This window comes from Dipodomys spectabilis, unplaced genomic scaffold (genome assembly GCF_019054845.1).
Source record: "Dipodomys spectabilis isolate Male_0828 unplaced genomic scaffold, ASM1905484v1 ptg000089l, whole genome shotgun sequence".
Taxonomy (NCBI): Eukaryota; Metazoa; Chordata; class Mammalia; order Rodentia; family Heteromyidae; genus Dipodomys; species Dipodomys spectabilis.
The window spans coordinates 7,675,867-7,697,634 of record NW_024870766.1 but is presented as its reverse complement, the minus strand read 5'-3'; the positions used below and the strand labels follow the sequence as shown (position 1 = coordinate 7,697,634).

The following is a 21,768-nucleotide window of genomic DNA, read 5'->3' as shown; positions in this document are numbered from 1 at the left end:
AAGGCTGAGATCTGAGGATCATGATTCAAAGCCAGGCCAGGCAGGAAAATCCATGAGATCCTTATCTCCAATAAATTACCAAAAAAAAGCTGGAAGTGGAGCTGTGGCTCAACTGTTAGATGGCTATCCTTGAGCAAAGAACAAGCAAACAAACAAAAGAGCTCTGGTTCAGTGCTCAGGCCCTGATTTCAATCCCCAAGACTGTCTTTAAAAAACTGACTTCAAGAAAATGAAAGATTAATATCATAGTCCCCCTTCCGTTATCCTCGGGGATTGGTTTCAAAGACTGGAGAATACTGAATATTACTGTTCAATGCCATTTCTACCTTAACACAGCTATAACTTCTGCAATTTGAGATATGAAAGCAACATTAGCACAAATTTATTCTTCTTCACAATTTCATGGTGACATACATTCTCAGCATAGATTTAGCTACCTCAATATCCAATTTATATTCTTTGTTACTACATTGAGAGCTTCCACGTTTTCACTCAAAGGAAATGCTTTATAGCTTCTCTTTGGCATTCTGCTTCGAAGTCATTGTTAAGATAAAATAGTGTTTTGAACACGAGCACTTGTGTAAACTGGACAGTGAATGTCATAGCCAAAATGGATACTAGGTGACTAATAGAGAAGTGGCAGGTGCAGGCAAACAAACATAATTCCCATCCTACAAGAGACAAAGAAGGATGGCATGAGATTTCATCAGCTACTAAGAACAGTATGCAATTTAAAGCTCAGAAAGTGTTTTTTTTTTTTTTCTGGGCTTGTCCATTTAATGTTTGCAGACTGCTGTGGCTGTGAGTTAACTGAAACTGCAGAAAGAAAAATCCTGGGAAAGTACTACTGTAACTTATATTCATAAAGGAATATCATCTGATTTTTTCCTACTTTAATGTGAAGGCTGGAAGAGTGACACACAGCCAAATAAACTTCAAGTTCTTGGTACCTATATTTGATGCATTAGAAATGATGTCCCTCCTGACAGAATTGAATTCAAACTCACCATTCATTCCATCACACTTAGAATTCCCAACATTAAAGCAGGAGGTCTTCATGTTGCTAGGAAGGACATTCCACCATTTATATTCAAACCCGAGTGCTGGCTCTGTTCCTGCCGGACATGGTTGACATTCTACAGAAGACAAGTGAAGTGAATAATTACAATTACACTACATCTAAAGCAACAAAGAAATCATCTTATAAATATGTTAGAAACAATAGCAAGAAAGAAAAACAATTTGAGTCCTTATCTTGGGGTTCATTTTGCCTAACATCAACTTGTCTGACCATTTCTGCTTGTCTCAGACATATACTAGTTATTACAAATATGTCGAAAAACGAACTTTACAACTTTGGTTGGGGGATGGATGGAAGAAGGCAGGGATGGTAAGGGGAAACAAAGAAGGAGGCAACAATGCTTGATAAGAAATGTACTCATTACCTTGCCCATGTAATTGTAACCCTTCTGTATGGCATTTTCACAATAAAAAAGCTTATTAATTTAAAAAAATTACACTACATCTGAACATCTTCTGTTCCAAGCACCACTAAACTATAATCAGGAGAGACAAAAGTGGGAAGGACAAATATTAGACTACCAATTATTTTAGAAATGACTAACTTTTTCAAAATTGAGCTTAAAATGCTTGTATATATTATGGATGTTTATGCATACATTTGGTGTTGTCCTCATATATTGGATGGCAATGTATATTGTAATATACTCAAATAATGGTATATCTGCATACACATCCTTGGAAACACTTATATAAGGAATTCGCAATCGCTATTAAAAGACAGACTACTTCTAAGACAGTGTTATTCTAACATCATTAAAACAGCTATCCTAATAGGCTAAAGAAAAGTTATTGTGCTCTCACAATTCCTTCATATTTCTCAACTATTCTAGTCTAAATGAGAAAACATAATATTCTTTGAATGGAATCGTCCATAAATACAATTTAGAACAAGATCAAAGTAGCCAAACAAGATTATTTTGTTAGGGGTCCAATTCATGAGCCAGTGGACATCTTACCCTTTGTTCCATCTGAAAATGTCCCAGGAGCACAGGGATGGCAAGAAGATGATCCATTGTTATAAAATCCAGGGTTGCAAGGTGGACAATCCTTCTTCTCTCCAGAAGGGGGCAATCTAATAGCATCTGTAATATCCTCCCGGCAGATTTTGGGCTCTATCCACTTGTACATTATCTGTGTCTGCAAAATAAAGCAGGCAATTCATATACCATTCTTGCAACACAAACATTACATGGATAGCCTGAGAAAAGTGCAAACAGGGGCAGAAGAGAAGAGCCAGCTGAAATAATTTAAAATATGAGTGTCAAAAGATAAAAGAAAAAATACATCATTGTGAAAAACAGCCATGATGTTGGAAGTATTTTTGCCCTAAGCTCCTGATAATCTGACAACATAGATAAAATGCTCCTCATCACGAAATTCCTCTTTAAAATATAAACAACCTGATTATTCTGGTATCCACCCTTTCACTTTATTCTAGAACTGACAGTTTATATACAGTGACTTTTTCTTTTCCATTTGAGACATCTACTGCTTCCTTTCCTTTTCTTCAGCCAGGATACATACCATCATGTTTTGCATGGAATAGTCATAATAGAAAAAATTAAAATTTTCAAAAAATAGATCCACTTTCACATTCTAGTCTAAATAGCAAGTAAGTGCCAGTGTTTACTGTGTCCTTCTAAATAACCTGATTAAATTAGACTTCACGAGCTGAAGCTAAACTACTTTGTAAAGAGGTTTCTAGGCCCTAGTGCATGTACTCTGAGCTTGAGGAGTAAGACTAAATAGACAGCCTCTCTTCTCCAAAATCATGGGTGTTTTTTTAACCCATACTTTAATTCCTTCCCACACATGCATTCATCTACACAGAAACCAATGCAGGAGAAAATAGCTGGAACTTAAGCCAAACCCCAAAAGAAAGCTCTTACATAAAATTACGTATCATTTTGAAATCAAAATGATGAAATGAGTTCTGAAACAAAACTGATATACAGGATAGAAGAAAAGTAAGATATTCTCTACAAACAGAAAAATAAACCAACTCTTTTCTAACAAAATATATTTTAAAATATCTAAATGTTCCTTTGATTGGATATATAATAATCTGAAGTTGTTCTTTTACCTTTGAAACAATTCCTCCAATAAGAAGACAATCAATAAAGCTGGTGAGCCAAAATTACAGGCAATCTTCTCATATTATTTCTGGCTAGTAGAAAATCATGTAGAGTAATAAGTAAGCCCTTAACAACACTCATTTTTTTTAACAAGAGGTATTTTATTTCTTGTTTTTGTTTTCTTTCCTTCCATTTTGTCTGTTTATCTGTCTTTGGGAAGGTAAAAAGGGGAATAGTGATGGAGGCACAAAGAGTGAACAAATGGAACAGTGGCACTCACCAAACAGTATGCTGAAAATGAACCATACAACTTGTGGGTGGAGACAGGAAGGAAACACTGGGAGAAAGCTAAGGGAAGGGGTGACATTGTCCAAAAACAAATGTACTCTTTCCCTGGCTTACAAAACTGTAACCCTTCTGAATATCACTTTTTAAATTAATTTACTTTATTGTTATTATAGAGGTGAAGTACAGAGGGATAACAAATGCATGAGTAGGTAATGGGTACAGTGTCTTCTGTTCCCTTACTCCCAGTCCCTCCCTCCCATCTCCACCCACGAGCTACAGAGTTCACTTTCATCAGTGTCCAGTGAGTTCCACTACTGAACTTTCTCACCATTTTTCCTTTGAGTACTGATCCCTCCCCCTCCTCACCGCTACTACCTTCCTGAAGATACACACATGAGTACACCATTCATAAAGTAAAGAAAACAGAACTATCAAAAACTAAAAAGTCTTTTGTTTCCATATCTTGGAGTTTTTTCAGTATATATGTTATGTTATATAAATATAAAGAGGTACTGAAGCATTGCACCTTTGTGTTTCTCTCCTAAGAGTTTTCTCTTTTGGTCTCACAGTGTGTAAATATCTAGACTCTTGTATAATTTAAGACCACTCAATTTTATACTCAAGAATTCTTACAGAGGGGTAGATTATCATACACTAAGGATACTTAAGAAAATGTTTAAAGGGAGACATCTCAACTATAAACAATATTTTTTCTTTTAATAACTTCTTTTCCCACATTCATTTTATGGCTTATGTCATGACACATTTAAACCAGAACTTCACCCATCTGCCTCTGTGACCATCTGTAAAATAATGGCGACTCCAGCTGGGACATCATAAATAGCTAAAAAAATTAATTAATGTTGTATCTATAAAGGGCTCTTAACTCCCATCAAGAAAGGAAAAACGCAGAGAACCTAACATCATAAATTTGAGGGATAGGCTTTTTTAAATTCTTTCTTAACAAGTACAGAAAACAAATTTCAGGTCACCAATTCCCTTGTTTATTTTGACATTAATAGGAGGGCTGAGCTGCTATACCCTTGGGAATGTGGGTTCTCACGTGGGAGTTTGGGCTATTATTACCACATAACCTTCTCAACAACTATGGGAAGTGTTTGTTATTATTATTCTCAAGTTTTACAAATAATGAAACAATCCAAATTAGAGCTGCTGAACATCTCTCCCCAAATCACTTACAATCGCTAAGTGATAAAATAGTACCAGTCAAGGAGAATCATGTAGGTAGGAATAAAAATAATGATATATGCAATTACATTTTGAGAAGTCAGCTAACCATAGAACTTCCATGTTCCAAACATATAAAATTTTTAGAAATTAGAAATTAGGAAATGTGTGCCTTTGAACATTTAAACATGCCAGTGTCAAATTTCAGAAGCTCTGTAGTAAAACTTTGTTTACATAGTTCTGGCTCGCATAGCAGACTGATTCTGCCTTTCCAAGGGGGACAGATGCTTTCAAGTTTAGCTGATTTGAAAAGACAATAATTAATATTAATGACACAACACCAGATGGCTCATGATGCAAGTGAAACATCAACAATCCACTCATTCTCGGAGTTCAGAATTGTTGAGATACAGCTATAATATGTTTTTTTGTGAAATGAACTCTAACAGGAAAATTTACCAGATTATTTTTCACATTGCAAAAGAGCCATGATGCCTGTTTCTATTAAGCTTGAAAAACAAACATTAAAAAAAATAAACACAAAGAAGTCCAGGCTTATTATCCTGGCCACTCAGAAGGCTAAGACCAGGAGGATCTGGTTCAAAGCCAGGCAAAAAATTCACAAGAGTGCCATCTCAACCAATAAATCCTGAATATGGTGGCATGCACCAGTCTTCCAGCTATATATCCATGCTCAACGTCCATACCTTTAAGTAGTCCACAGCCTCCCAATTACCTATCAACATTTATCTCATTGTTTATCTATAAGTTTTACTCAGTCTGTTTTATCATCTGTTTCTGTCCTGTTCTCCACTCCAAATGTTCAACCATCGCAGTTGTCATCATCCTTTATAGAAAAGACACCATGAGGCTCTACTACTCGCTACAGAAGGTTCACACCAGGACTTTAAACAAGAAAATTTTCTAGAATTAGATTGTGGTAAAAAAAACAAAAACAGAATTAATCACTGCTAAATGGATGCAGTTTATGATGTGAGACTTCTATCTCAATAAAAATGTTTTCAAGGTTTGTTTAAAGACTAAAATATTTACTTTAAACTACTTTAGAAATACCTAAATGCTGAGAAATACCATATAGTTTTTTTGTCCTTTTTTTTTTTTTTTTGGTCAATCATGGGGCCTAGGCGCTGTCCCTCAGTTCTTCAGCTGAAGGCTAGAGCTCTACCACTTGAGCCAGACCACCAATTCCAGCTTTTTTCTGCTTATGTAATGCTGAGGAATCAAACCCAGGGCCTCATGAATGCAAGGCAAGCACTCTACCACTAAGCCACCTTCCAAGCCCCTTATTGTCCTTTTTTTTATAAACATAGATTCCAAATGTATCTGACTAACTTAATTCATATACAAAGTCAGTTAGAAGAACAGATCCCTCTATGCCTTGCTTTTTTTTAACTATCCCTCCATTTTAGCCCTGTCATGTATTTCAGAAGTACATAGACAAGGAGCTTTAGAATGATTTGCAATATTGAAGACCACAAAAGACAAAAGAAAACACAAGTGAATCTGATACCAAAAAGCTAGCAACTCTCCTATGATTCAAATATTCCTGGGCTCAGAGATGAAGCTGTATAGTATAAAACCTATTTTAAGTTGGTTCCCTTCTAAGTCATCCCGCTCAGCTACCTGCTCTTCTAGATTTGGAGGAAGTATCTAATGTGACAAGACTTACCAGTTCATAATTGGGCAGCTATGTTCATCAAAACACCATTACATCCTACTGAAATTTACCTCCTATACATTCATCTTATAGGATAGCACAGAAGTCTATTTCTGTATAAGATTTCCATCAACCATTGAAAGGAACTATCTTGAAAAAATTGTATTGTCTACTATGAATAGAACAAAGCAGTATGGGCAATATAAAGATTAGTAAGACTTCTTGTTGCAAGTAGAGTCATAACCTAATTGTGGTAAAACAGGTCCAAAAACTGCTTAAAAAATTGAAAATAAAACATGTGAAGGATTGAGTTTAGAAATGGACACTTTGGGTTAAAGTTCCAGCTCTAGCGCTTATAAGGTACTACTCTAAGGACGTATAATCCTCAATTTCCTCATCGTCAAATTGAGTATAATCATGTCTAAACTGCACAGCTGTTGAGAGAAAGCAATTAGAGGCAATGTTTGATATATAGAGATACAAACATATAATTTATAGTTGCTTCTGATATTAATGCTATCATTTTATTTACTAATAATTAATGTTATCGTCATTTCAAAGAGAAACACAAAATGCAGTGGATTTCCTCAAAAATAAAAAAAATGGTATCCGACATATGTAACTGTAACCCCTCTGTACATCACCTTTACCCTAACAATAAATAAATGGAAATAAATAAATAAAGGAAAAAATCTCTGTCTGACAAGCATGAAATATCACAAAGACAATCATGATTCTTACATTTCATGAAGTTTAATTTATATGCAACTTAAAAAAATGGAATTGTTGAGGGGCTCAGGTGAAAAAGGCCCACCTGAATCTCAGATCTTCCAGGCTTCTTTTGGGTTGGAGATATCCTAAAACTATGGATCGTCTACATTTGCTCTGAGACATGAGTTAGATTGCTTTTCTGGAAACCCTGCAACTACTCTAAAAATTGAATGTATTTTAGAACAGACCTATGGCCATTGGTAGCAAAGTCAACATAGAACTATGCTCCATTGTGTTCTGAGAGAAACCTTTCAACTTGTTGGTATCCTGTTCAGTATGGCTGCATAGCCCATTGTGCTATGTTGATGGAGTTCTGGACTATCACTGGAGCTTACAACTCAAAATTTAGATATTGTCTTCGCAGAAAATCTTAGCCAACATTTTTATGGTATCCAAAGAAGTGACATTGTGATTGCAAAAGGTTCAAGTGATCCAAAGTCAAACATTTGTAAATGAGCAATTGCCCTGAAAGGAGACAAAGTCTTCATCACTAGTTCATCTGATTTCTTTTAAAACCATAGTTATATGCCAGCAGGTCATGTTTGGCTAGAAGGAGACAATCTATAGAATTCCATAGATTCCAGATACTACAGATCCATTCCATATGGACTCATAAGAGGAGAAATCTTCAAGATCTCCCTGCATGATTTTGGATTTCTATGTGACAGTCCAAATAGCAAAAGATTTTCTGACAACTAGCAAACATTCTTTTTTTTAACTTTTTTTTACATTTATTCTTTTGACTTGATTATTGTCTCCTGTTCAAGTGAATTCACACTGCAGCTGAAACCATGTACATGCCAATAAACTATCTGTAATTTTAATTATTTCAATTGCTAAATACAAAGAACAGCAACACACTATTCAAGTTGTATTAGCTAAAATTTCTATACAAATGTAACCCAAGTGTCAAGAGAAGTATGTACAGTATTTTGTGGGAGTCCCTAGTAAAGAAAGACAATCATGACAGAACTATTTATATTTTAGACCTCACAGAATTGCTCTTCTTAGTACAGTGAGAGGCATCATCTTTCTCTGTTTAGGAATTGATCCATATGATGCTTAAAGGAACTGAGAATTGTATGATTGAACCTGCAAGGTCACAAGGATGTGCAGGTGAACAAAGTTACCCCACCAGACTACCCCACACTACTGAAAAGAAGGATTAGTCTGGGATGTCTTAGATTGAAGTAAGGCCAATGAGAGTCATTTCTGAAACTCGGATCAGTACTCAAAGGATCAAAAGCTTTGCAGGAGTAGCCTCTTGCACGACAGGAAAGAGCTTGCCAAAAGGAGAGAGCAAATCAAACTAGGAAAATCAGCCAGCAAAAGTGAGGGCAAACAGTATTCTCTACATTGACTTCCCAGTTATGAGCTGAGACACATTTTCCCTCTCCGTCCCCTCAGGTACACATTGATTTAAAGAGAAATTTGTTTGTGATTTCTGAACAAGTAATTTTAAATTCTGTTAATAGAGAATTTTGCAATTATCTGAATTGTAGAAGTAAAACTGGCACCTTGCTTACTAGCATCCTGATGGTGCATCACAATTAGGGCAATGGTGGTGCATTCCCCCACCCACCCACCCACCCCACACACACCTAACTACCTATCTTATCCCCATATACACCTATCTTTAATATTGCATTCTCTCACCCTCAATGTCTAATCAATTATTCTATCTTGTGAATTTACTTCCCCATTGTTTCTCTCATCTGGCCCTTGATAACCATCAACTCCTATCCTCCTTCATCCAGGAAAGAGCATTACCAGCTTTCTAAGTGATTAACCACATCCACTCTTGTCCCTCTCTAATCTTTGGAATCAAAACACTGCTGAAACTATCGATATAAAGTATAAATCCAAGTATGTCACATTACTCTAGCATCAAGAGGCCTTCAATGACTTCTCAGTACTCTTAGGATAAATTCCAAGACTCTTAAATATAGCTCTATAAAGCCATGGGTATGCAAGTACTGGCCTAGGCCATTAATTGCATCTAGTGAAAGTCCTGTCCATGTCCTCACATTCCATGTACACTCTGACCCCTTGAGTTCTTCCAGAATACCCATGTTCCCCCCAAATCATATTTTTACCACCCTGCTCCCTCTACAGGTAGGCTCCTATGTCCTTGTCTACCTTTTACCCAGCCCTAAAGCCCTACTGCTTCAAAAAGCCACTAAACTAAGATTTTACTTCTGTAGCACTAATCACCAGTAGAAATAATAACTCATTTTGTCTGACTATCTTCTCGAGTTTCTAGGCTAATGGTTCTCCTTGCACTAAGATCCTAGATCAAAAACACTGCAATCACCTGGGGCTTTCTTGGAAATGCAAACCCTCACGCCTTATCCCAGACTGACCACATAAGAAAATGTGGAATGGGACCCTCCAGACAAGTCTGAGGCACACTGAACTTTGGCATTCACTGTTACACATCTATGAAGACATCTCTGTTTTCTTCTATCCTTAGTTCTGCCTTCATCATCCAGCACTCTGTATAGAATCTGTTCTCAGTAAAGATTCATGGAATAAATGAATGAGTAGGCATTCCATATGTTCACGATGTTAATGAGACTAGCAGGATCAGAAGAGTTCCAACTATCTATTACAATATTCCTGAAAAACCTCCCTTCCTGAAAGAACTCAGACTATTTAAACTCAGATTCAAACTAAATGAGGAAACATGTAATTTTACTATGATGTATAGGTTTCCAAATGAAGCCAAAAAGTAAGTATCATTTCAAAGATGTACAAATATATGTGAAATTGGATATAGCATCCACTTTCACTTCTTTTTTGTAATCTGGCATAGGCTGATATAAGCCAATTCTTTAATTAAGAGACTGATGGTCAAACAACAGGGTTCATGTTTACATTTTTCCTCTGGCTAAATGTCATTTATATGGTAATTACCTTGCATCTTCTAAATAGAATTACCCTGTAATCTGCTATAAATGAATTAGCCTATGGCTACATAGATTTTGTTGACAAAACCTGAGTGACAAAATAAATAAATAGAAGTTACAGCATATTTTAATTTTAATTTAATTTTAGTTTCCTGGTATCATTACTTCTGAAAAATATGCATTAAAATACAGGTTATTTATGGATCATACTCCACATGCTAGACTCTGACTTTACATGAATATTCAGTGTATTCATATGGAAGTCTTATAAAGTAAGTAACAGTATCAACCCCATTTTATAGACATACACATACCAAAAGAAAAAACAAAACCCTGAAGATTAGAAATATCAAATTATTTGTCCACAAAATCATTGAGTAGATTTGAAAGTCAAAACTATGAAGGCAGGTATCCACATCTAAGCTCTTAGATTCCCTCTGTTTTGTTTACAGGCATTTGTTAAAAATTTCATGAACAAATTAGAGTGTGTTCAAACTGGGAAGAGAGCTGAGTCAATATGAGATGGTGTCTGAACACTGCTAATACCTTTCCTTCTTCATCACATGGAGTATGGATCTGGAAATAGTCTTTTGTCGTGCAGGGAGGGCGCTCTACACACTCACTGGCTCCTTCTTCTGCAATGCATACAAAAAGGCATTTCAGAAATGGGTCAGTTCCTTTGTGACGCTAAGAAAAGACAAACATTCTAACAGAAAAGCAAACTAAAAAAATAACCTTGCCAGAGCAATTTATATAGAACTGGCTAGGCTTAAAGAAAATAAAGGCCCACATTTAAATTTTCCCTAGAGGAAATAATGAATGTCTTCATGATACACATGGAGCATATAACAGTTTTTCCCAGAAGACATTAGATTTGTTCCACTTTCATTGCATACTGGAGCTTTGGAACTACATGTTTCCAAATAGGTCTCTATGACAACAAATCATCTGAAAGTAAAAAGTTTTGTTAGTCTGATATAAACATATCAATAGCACTTACCTGTGGGATATGGGATAGATGAAAATCATAAACAAAGGGTAAAGTCATGGAGAAAGGGATAATAACAATGTTCTGAGGGGGGTTGTTTTCTTCATGCAATATTAATCCACGTAGCACTTTGTTGCCTGACCCACATACTACGGTCATACTTTCGTCGTTGTTGTTGTTTGACTCATGAAGGTATACTTGACCAACATTAACTTAGAGAGAAAGCAATGAAGAATAAAAACTAGCCTTACCTGAAAACTGGGAGTCCTCCTTACATCTTATGCATTCTTTGGCACCTTTCTCAGAATAGGTGTTTCTGGGACATACTTGGCAGTTGAATGAACCTGGTTTGTTGCTGAAAGTACCTGGCTTGCATGGAAAACACTCCGATGTATATGCCACCCCTGTGTAGAAATGAGGATTGGCGTGAGAAGGGGAGCCTGACGGCAACAGCAAATCTCATTTTGCAGAGAGAGAGGAATATGAATAGTAAGCTCAGGCCAAATGCTTGCATTTCATCAATTCAGTACTAAGAAAATATTTGCTGTATACAAGGAGCTACACTGACAGAACATGAATCCAGCACAAAGACAAGAAACACTTGACAAAGAGATTTATACTGGTTCAATAAACATAAACTGAGTAATCAAAAGTTTAGGAACACTTGTCCATTTGCTGTGAATTCAACCTCCAGTAATGTTATAAATAAAGGACAACTCTATTAATCAAAATGGGACAAACTCGGTGTCAAATTCATAAGCCTGTTATTCTCTTATATAGATGGCTATGTGTTTCATTTTACTCTACTGCTTCACAGACAATACCAAACAGACTCAAGGAAGGGTTTGACTTGTTTTCTGGTTTGCATCTCCAGCCTTAGTTAGCAGATGTCTCTGTAACTAATGAGCTAATGTCATAGGAATAAGCCCACATATAGTAAAATATAAACCAAACTTTAATAAAGAAGACTCAGTACCATAATTAAATGAACCCCTAGCTTAAAATGAACCATGCCAGGGTTTATCACCTATTCTGCTGTGTCAAATGGGACCCTACTGATTCAGAGAGACACAAAAAAAAAATTTAGGAAAAGGCCAGGTCAAAATGATCATTGCCTTCATGGCTAGAGCAGAAATCAGATTATCAAATCCCTGAACAAACTCACAATACATTTCCCTAATAAATAGGCTCTTATTAACAAAGAAGCAGACACTTTGAATAAATACATCCCAAATTGTCCTTACGTGTAATTCTTTACATAGATTAAATGCTACCATTCAAAGGTATAAGGGAAAAGAAAATATGCATTATACCTAATAATAATTCTCACTCTATAAGACCTTGAGTACAAAAAGACAATACTCTAATAAGTAGTTAACTATAAAACTGGATAAATTGGCTACCAAACCATATTTCCATGAGCTACCTTCAATTGTGATATTTTTTACCAATACAGGCTTGACTGCCTTAGAACCCATGAGGATGCCTGTTGTTCTCCAGTAGAGTATGTTTGTGCCAGATTTCAGCATTACCTGTACAAGAAACAAGACAGGCCAGATAGGTCATCTATTTCTAATCACACTCAAGGCTACTCCTTTATATACTTTTTCCATGCATTATAATGAAGCAGCATTAAAACAAAACTAATAAATTTAAGTCTCCTGTTGATTCCAGCATGAGCTCTATTAAAGTACAGATCTACATATATAGTCTGACAACAAGTAAAATGTACTAAGAAGGAAAGAAACCTTTAATGATAATTTTTTTTTCAAATCATTTGCAGAAGATCTTAGCTTATATGTAAAGGGGATTCATTGTAAGGAGTAAAGGTCACTGGGCTCCTTTGGATATTTATGGACTACTGCTATTCATACGTAGATCTTTGAATTCTGAAAAAATAAAGACAATCAAATGAGTTGCTTCTGCTATGACTTGGACATGGATTGAGTATATTGTTCCCAAAAGGCTTGTGTGTGAGAAGCTTAGTTCCCAAGGTCACCGCATAAGAGTTGGTAGGACTTTAGAGTGGTGGAGCTAGTGAGAGGTAGTCAGGTCACTGGAGAACTACCCTAGGAAAAGGGTAGTTCTAGTTTTGAGTTAATTCCTGTAAGAATAAGCACCTATAAAAGAGCAAGCCTAGATCTCTCCTGAATCTGCTTTATTGTGTGACAGCACTCACACACACACATGCTCATCATTACAAGATCCTCATCAGAGCTTGGCAGATGTTGATGCCATGTTCTTTGACCTCCCAAACTGACCTTTCCTTTCTTTCTTTTACTTATGCATTTTGGCCATACTAGGGTTGACCTCAGGGCCTTGGGTTTGGTAGGCAGGTGTTCTACCACATCAGCCGTATCTCCAGCCTCCAGTTTGTCTTCATTATTTTCAAGATAGGATCTCACTTCATGCCAACACTTAGCCATCGTCCATCTCCCACATCTCCCACAGCTGAGATAGCAGGCACACACCACTACGCCCAGCCAATGAGTGAGATAAGGTCTTGGGAACATTTATGCCTGGGCTAGCCTTAAACTGCCTTCCCCTGAATCTCTGATTCTCAAGTATCTAGGAATACACACACACACACACACACACACACACACACACACACACTTGAGCCACTAGGATCATTAAAACCTTCCTCTATGTCTATGTCTATGTCTATGTCTGTCTGTCTTTTCTTCCCACCCCCCTCTCTTCCCACCCCCCTCTCTCTGTGATTCAGTGAGAGTGGAGTTTTGAACTCAAGACTTGTGCTTCTTAAGCAGAAACTATACCACCTGAGCCTGAGCCATCCCTCCCAACCCTTCTTTTGTTGGTAAAATACCAGTTCCATGTATTTTGCTACAGCAATAGTAGACTAAGGATGTAGCTTTTCAAAAAGTTATTTCATCAACACCACCATAGCAACAATATAGACTAGAAAATAGAACTGTTTGTTCTTACCAGAAAACAATATAAGTCCTTACTTTAGAATTTTAAGTGATAGGACATTGAAAGATTTCTTCCCTTTCCACTAAAAGGTTTTTTAATTATAAAGCAAGGTAATCTAATAAACTTCATGCCCCTTCATATTTGTTTGTTCCCTTTATTCTAGGCAAGGTCTGGATGATCCAATTCAAGCTGTAAATTAAAAACTAATCAACTAGTTCACCTTGCCAGAGATTTGCGAAAGTAGTAAATAAGCACTTTCTCCTTATATTAAGTCCTCGTAAGCAAAGCAAGCACATTTGTTGCCAAGGGTTTCTTGAACTTAAGACCAGATGATTGTATGCTTATGTGAATGGATCTTAAGTGGTACTAATATTATTTTCCAGTTTTTTTAATCTCTGAGAGGACACATTGTGATCACTTAAACATAAGGTGCCTGGTACAACTACAAAGGCAAGGATCGATGGGCATCTCCTAAAACACAACTCAGTCTACATTGCAGATTCCTTCCCACACATCATCTAATAAGATTATCCTTATTTCTGAAGTGAAAAAAAATCATAAAAAATCACAAGCAAATAACCTAAAGAAACATAACTATAAGCCAGGGAGAGATTTTAAATTTCTTCCTCACTCTAAGAGGGCACTGCCTCAAATAAGAATAGATTTCTTGAATTTTGTTATCTACTAATTTTGTCTTCAGGCATTTAAAGAGATTTCTAGTCAAGAAGTAGGCAATTATTATACCGGAAATGACCAAAGATGGTAGAGTATTGACCAATAGGTTTGAACTTCCAAAGGTGAGAGAATCTTGTAAACGTAGAGGTAACAAAACAAAATCACTTATTGAAGCTAGTTCAAAGCTGGATAAAATATTCCAAGATTTTTTTCCCATTAACAAGAGCCACTGGTTCTATTACTTGTGACAGGCACATTTGCAAACTTGCATATGTAAACTTTGTAAATGTTTTTCTATCAGTTTTATTGGCCTTCTTGCTGTCTCTTTCTTTTAAACTTGGAAGAAAATTAGAACAGAAATGGAAACTAGGACAGGGTAAGAAAACACAACTGAAAAACTAAAAATCTGAATCCATAAAATTTACAATTTCTTCCGTGAATAGAAAATTATCTGAATTAAAAGACCACATTTTGATTTTATATTTCTAAAAAGTGAATACTAATAGTTGAGAAAAGTATTAAAAATAATGGAATCAGTGAGAAAGAAAAAAGAAAAACAAAAGAGACTCACAGAATGAGACCCCCATTCTCCATTGTCTGTGAGTTTTACCCACTTGTCCGTGGTGGCATCCATCTCCTGGCACTGGTCATTTTGAATCTGTGGATTAAACACAAGAGACTCAGTACAGCTTCTGGAATAATAGGTTTCATTGAATTCTGTTCCCAGCACAGACTGCAAAAATGCCTTTCAAAACATACTAAACAAATCAGCCAAATCTGCTGAAGCCAAAGGAACAACTGCATTTGAGCGCTTGCTTCTAAGTAAACCACCTCTTTACTGTAACAAAAAGGCCAGTCCATTAACTAGAAAGAGGGAAAAGAATTTCACAAAACATACACCCGACTTATCAAAATATTTTAACAGCTTGAATTCACTATGCAAGTATGAATGTATAAAAATATAAACAAAATTGATGTCTATATTCGTGGCAATAAAATTTTAAATGAATAAACAAAGTCTGTTCTGTTCTCCATTCATCAGAACTTAATCCAAACATAGCAGTAAGTGGCTATGTCCAAAATCTAAGTTCCAAACTTTTATTTGTGGAATAAATATTATTTTGCCATGCAACTTCAAATACCTACAGATAATATCTTTAGCATCAATGTCTTTGTGCAATCTAGGCAATTCTTCCAAAATGCCTAAGTGTTAGGAAACTACACTTCTAGGTCTATGAAGAAGGAAGAAGCATCCAAAGGTTAGCATATCTTTCCATATTACAGTCAGTAACAGAATCGGGTTCAAGAAAGAGCTTATCACTTGTACTTATGTTGAGAAAATTCTATTTCTCTAGTCTTGAAATCATTTTCTGCTGTACTCAACCTTCTAACAAATTTACACAACTTAAATTGTTAAACAGGTAACAGCAGACATCATTTATGACCATGACATTCTCCACTTATTCTGGGGATCTGAGATCCATTCCTCATTCTAAATCTAGTGAAGATATAAACTTAATGCCGTTTATCTCTAGCTTTCATTTTCATCATTTTAAAATATGGTGGGGTTACACAAAACTCAGATATAGTTCTGAAATTAAACATTTTCTGCTTTAATATGTGCCATGTTCACTTTTCTCATTCTCAGAGCACACCTATATCTTTCAGTCTTCAAACACTCCATTTTATTAACCACTAACTTAATGACTGCAAACTGTTGGGAGCCTCTGAGTCAATAAGTAGCAATCTAGAAAGCTGAAATGTCAGTAAAAGAAGTTGAAATTTGTCACTGCTTTTCAGACTATGACTAGAAGAAATTTGCAATTACAAAGGCAAGCAATGAAATGTTAGGCCCTAAGAGTACCTTTATTGATAGTTTTCAAGGGATCTATCGGGCAATACTAAATGCTTGGTCTTATAATTAGATACTTGTCGTGTTTCCTGACTTGAATTTAGCAATGCTGATGAAATGTCCCAAGGAATTGAGTCTCTGCAATGGAAAGTGTTCTGCAAACAAAATGTAGCTTAAAAAGCAAATATGTCTGAATGTTGCTTAATATCCTAAATTCAACAAAGGATATTAGTACAAGCAGGCTCCTTAATACATCCTTTCACAATCCACTTAATTAAAAGGAATGCTGAGGGCCGGAAAGTTAACTTAATTGTTTGATACCATAGCTAACAACTATAGAACTGGAACTAGAGCCAGAATCTTGACTTCAAATCTAAGGCTCATACTTCATTGAAAATATCTCTTGCTACCAAATTTTTGACTTAGAAATTCTCATTATTGATTTACAAATACCCATTACCAAAATATACAATTTGTTTTAGAATAATTATAATGCATTTGTTTATAAGCCACTGATTTTTTTCCCATTTGCTAGCAAAACACAAATGGTGTTCAGTTTAAGAAGACAATCTGGAAATACATTCTCAAGCATTTGAGTCCATGTCTCAATTAATATTTAGTAGAGTAAGTATTATTTAATTAACATAGTAAAATAACTTTGGTGGTTACTCTGTTAGTCTGTTATTGTATTCTATGTTTTATAATGCTAATTAATCTCATATAACTATCTCATCCACTAATTCCTTTAGAATATACAAAATTCACAGAATGACAAACATATAGCCACTTCTACTTTTAAAATAATTGGCCATGAATATATCTAAATATTCCTAGTGAGTAAAATAACTGAATTTCCAAAAAAGTAAGTTAAAACTAAAGTTGACAAAAATGCATTTTTAGCAAAATAGCATTTGTAACTATAAAAAATGAAGTTCAAATGAATCATGAGAAAATGTTTGTCACATGTAGTCTAAAATAAATGGTCATATAATGAACGTAACCAAAAGCAAATCAAGACAAATTTATACTACAAAGGAGAGTGCCAAAGTAAAGAAACAATATTAACTAGAAAACAAAAAACTATAGAAAAAGTTAAATGTCCAATTAACAACAGGAAGTTCAGTTAACACACAGAAAAATAATTGAGGAGTCCGAAAGCAGACTAGAAATTTCTATGAATGCATCTTTAAAAATAAACTCAAAAATATAAAAGTCCTTACAAAGAACTCAAAGAAGATGTTGTTGTCCACATACTGGTACTCAAAGAAGACATAGCCTGACTTTTTAAGGTGCACAGCATAAATCAGAGACACCGTGCAGTCATCGCGATTAGACTCTATGTAGTTTCCTCGAGGGATCCAAGAAGAGCTGTGGAAATAAAACCAGAAAGTGTTTTATGTTGGTATTCAGAAACCTCTTCTGCTCATAAAGCTATCGCCCAGATTCAAAATTAATTTCATTAGCAAAGCATAGCAGAAATCACCAGAAGTTTTTGTGCAGCTACAGGCCAACTGCCTTACTGAAAAAAGGTTCATATTTTATGGCATATACTTCTCAAACATTAGCTTCTAAGCTAGTCAGGAGGCTGAGATTCTGCCTTTGATCATGGTTCAAAGACAGCCCCTAGGCAGAGAAGTGCTCAACATTCCATTCCCAAATAACTACTAAGAAACTGAGCTGGAGGCATTGCTCATGGATAGAGCATCAGCAGAGCAGACAGGCTGAGGGAAAGTGAGACCCTAGTACAGTATGCAAGTACATACAGAATGTATTAACTAAAGTATGGTAGATTCAAGAGAGATCTCAAATAGTGAAATTCATTAGAAAGCCAAAATCAGTGTTCAGCAAAATAAAACATCAGGAAGCAGGTACTCAGGTCAAGGGCAAAAGGGGAGAAAAATGAAGAGGAGCAAAATGCAGACAAGAATCCAATATGTTTCTTACAAAATTAAGAACAGTAGTGGAAGGTGTAGGGAGGGGAGGAATGGGTGAGAACATGGAAAGGGTGACATTGATAAAGATATACTGTATTCATGAATTTCTTTGTTAAATGACAACTTCTCTGTACAACTACTTAAAGATTTTTTTAACCCTCTTACCAGAAGGATATAAAAAGAATTTCTAGCTTTCACAAATTTACTACCTAGGATTAGCAAAGCTAGCTTATGATATAAAAGAAAAATTAACAACACAAAAAAATTATAATTTTTTTCCAATGTTAAGCTTCTTGCTATCAAACAACAGCATTAAGATTAAAAAAAGCAAAGCTGGAGACTTGGAGGGGATAACAGCACATATACACACAGATACACTCAAGCATATATGTGCATGTCCATAACAGTGAATGTTATATAAACATATGCAAAGAACTCATGTTCATAATATTCAAAGAACTCTTTTGGCTTAATAATTATATATTCTGCATGACCCTATCAATCAACAATAAACAATGAGCATGGAAGATTATGGAAGTAGAATAAAAGGCAGGTGGAAGGATGGAGGAAATAGAGCAACATTACACTGAACTTTATATTGAATATGCTAGAAAACACTACATTGAAACAGTTCTTCCTTATCACATAAGTTCTTTCATGAATAAGCTATTCCAGGAATATAAAGAACAGTCCAAAACAACAATCTAAGGTCCTTTAACCCCAAACCCTCCTCTAAGAGCTACTTGTTTAATACACAATATGTATACATACAAACTTGTATGGCTAGAGTATGGTGTGTACTTAAAGGAACTGTCAATAGAAAGTATTGAGATTTGGGGTCTTAAAGAAGTATTAGGTGGATAATAGACTTCATAAATGGACTGAGGCTTTTCTCCTTGAATCTAGAGATAAGCTCCCTTTTCTCTGTGTGTGCCAGCCTAAACTGTCATTTTCTGCTGTGTGGAAGCTTTTGAGTGGAAGCTGTATGAAGCCCTTATAAGAAGCCAAGCAGATGCCAGAATGCGGCTTTTGGACCTCCAGAACAATGAGCTAAATAAATTTCTTTCCCTTATGAATAACCCAGCCCCACTTTTCTAAGAACAGAAACAGATTGAGACATACACTTAGAACAATATTATCAGCCCAGTAAAATAAAATCACTGTTGATTGGCAGAGAGAAAGATCTGGAGAAGAGTGAAAAAGCAAAAGAAGGAAAAGAGGAAAAGTGGGAAGAAGTAAAAGGGAAAAGGAAGGAAGGAAACATATTTCAGCACAGCTAAGTAATTTCCATAATCCTTAGATCGTGGTTAAAAAAATAAAAATCATTAAAAAAAACAATTTTGGCTTCCTGAAAAAGAACCAAAAGGTAGCCAGAGGCCTAAAACATCATTCCTTAAGTATTGATATACTAAATTAAATATTACATAGGAGACAGGAGAGAATAGAAAGTGGTACATCCCAAAGGAAAATGTTTCGCTTTATTATTTTCAAAACCACTTATTATTCCTTGCATGTTATTAACAATGCTAAGAATCTCCTAAGAATAAGTTAATGACCTTTCTACCTTAATACTTAACCTAGTACTATCTTTTGCATGAGATAATCAAGACCTAAATGAAAATTATACACTTTTCAAAGGAAAAAGAAAAAAGTCAGGATTTATCCATTAAAAATTAAACAAAGGTTAAGAGAAATACCACTGACCTAAGTTATAAATACACTGTGAGAAAATAAATTAGTTTCTCTAAAAACTCCATTCCATTTTGTAGAGAGTATCTATTATATGTTAAGAAGTATCATTTAACCCCATGAAACTTTTACTAGGTTAGTCTTAATAACTATAAAAAATATCATTCTTCGCAATTAGCTCATCTAGAATCCTCCTAGGCATGAAGATTATTCTTCAACTTCTTTCTGGGAAAAAGTAATACACCTTTCTAGTATTTAGTAGAGATCCAAAGGCTCCTTTGGATTCTTACTTGTTACAGCTGTCTGGCCTGGTGTCAGAAGGGCCCACGACAGTGTCCATGAATGTTGCAATGTTGGAAAATCCTGCTGGCAATTCATCCCATTCATCAAATTTGATGCCACTGCCCAACGAGTACGTGCCTTCGGCACACTTGCTGCATACCTGGTTCTTCATTTCTAGATACTCTCCAGAAGCACATGAGAAAGCTGCAAGGCAGAAAAAGGCATGGCCGGTTAGTTACTGGCTTCCTCCATTAACTTTCTCCTCTTCATATGGTCACTAGAATAAAGTTCATAAAATTCTGATCATATTACACTCCAAGGAAAGACTTCCAATATCTCCCTTATAGCTATATGTCTTTGCTTATTTGATTCTGTTCATTCCTTGCCCCACACTTCCAATCAAAACAAAATATATGTTTTACCCTAAATATTTCATTGTCTCTTTTGCAATTTTTCCCGTGTTTCTCAGAGATGTTGCCCAAATGTTCTATATCTGAAAAGTAGCCTATCTATGAAGACTACTATCATCCTCACTAATTAACCAGCTGTTCCTCCTTCATATCTCCTGCAGTTTGCTTTCTATATTACCTCTATTCAAACCCTTACTCTGAGAGCTATCACTTAACAGACAGCATCTAACTTTGAACTTCAAGAAAACAAGGGTCATTATTATGGAACTCCTACTCTTAGTACTATGTCCTAATCAAATAAGTCCCTAGCACATACTAAGATCAAATAAAATATTGATTTAGAGAATCAGAACAAAATAAAAAGGGAGTAAAATAGGGGTAGTATAGTAGCTAAATAAGTTATCTCCACTCTAAAACCTTAATCATACTTTGTCAATATTTATAATGCCAACCCAAGCCATTTGACAATCAACGTCTTATTTCTAATGTTAAGTTTTCTGCTTACTCTAAGAACTGTATGCAGAGTAATCAGACATAGATACAAACAATAATCAACACACAGAAAAGAAAAGAGCCCTGCTGCTAAGATATTATTTATTCAACAAATGCAAATCAATGTCCCAAAGTGTAAGACTCTATGCAGGGTAGTATTATTGAATCAAATGTACAAAAGGACTAGTTAATCCTTTAATCGGGATATTAAAGAAACAAGAACAAAGGAAAATACCCAAATTATCTGATGAAAAACAAATCTCCCAGCAGAGTGAAGTAGCAAATATTCACATTAATAGAGTCTTCTTTCAAATACATTGGGGACTTAGCTAGAAATAAAAATAAGCTAATTTTGAAAGACTAATTAAAGAATTAGAGCTAAAATCAATACTTATCCACCTACTCACCCAAAAACTTAACAATGCTATCTAATGAACCTTGGCACTCAAATCAACCTCCCCAAACCAGTAAAATATCAGTCTATAAAAAATAGATTAGGCACAAAATATTACTTACT

The 21,768-nt window shown here is 35.4% G+C and overlaps 1 protein-coding gene and 1 pseudogene across 1 annotated transcript in view; one reads left to right on the top strand and one right to left on the bottom strand.

Annotated features, from left to right (window-relative positions):
• Elapor2 (endosome-lysosome associated apoptosis and autophagy regulator family member 2) overlaps window positions 1–21,768 on the bottom strand; it is a 149,432-nt gene that overhangs the window by 35,930 nt on the left and 91,734 nt on the right. Inside the window, exons 3-10 of the mRNA XM_042684677.1 lie at window positions 20,358–20,553; window positions 17,665–17,812; window positions 15,164–15,250; window positions 12,407–12,512; window positions 11,232–11,384; window positions 10,539–10,627; window positions 2,040–2,220; window positions 1,008–1,136 (exon numbers count right to left, since the gene is read on the bottom strand). Coding sequence (XP_042540611.1) covers window positions 1,008–1,136; window positions 2,040–2,220; window positions 10,539–10,627; window positions 11,232–11,384; window positions 12,407–12,512; window positions 15,164–15,250; window positions 17,665–17,812; window positions 20,358–20,553 — 1,089 coding nt within the window. The remainder of the gene's footprint in view (window positions 1–1,007; window positions 1,137–2,039; window positions 2,221–10,538; window positions 10,628–11,231; window positions 11,385–12,406; window positions 12,513–15,163; window positions 15,251–17,664; window positions 17,813–20,357; window positions 20,554–21,768) is intronic.
• Window positions 7,306–7,782, top strand: LOC122111888 (annotated as a pseudogene).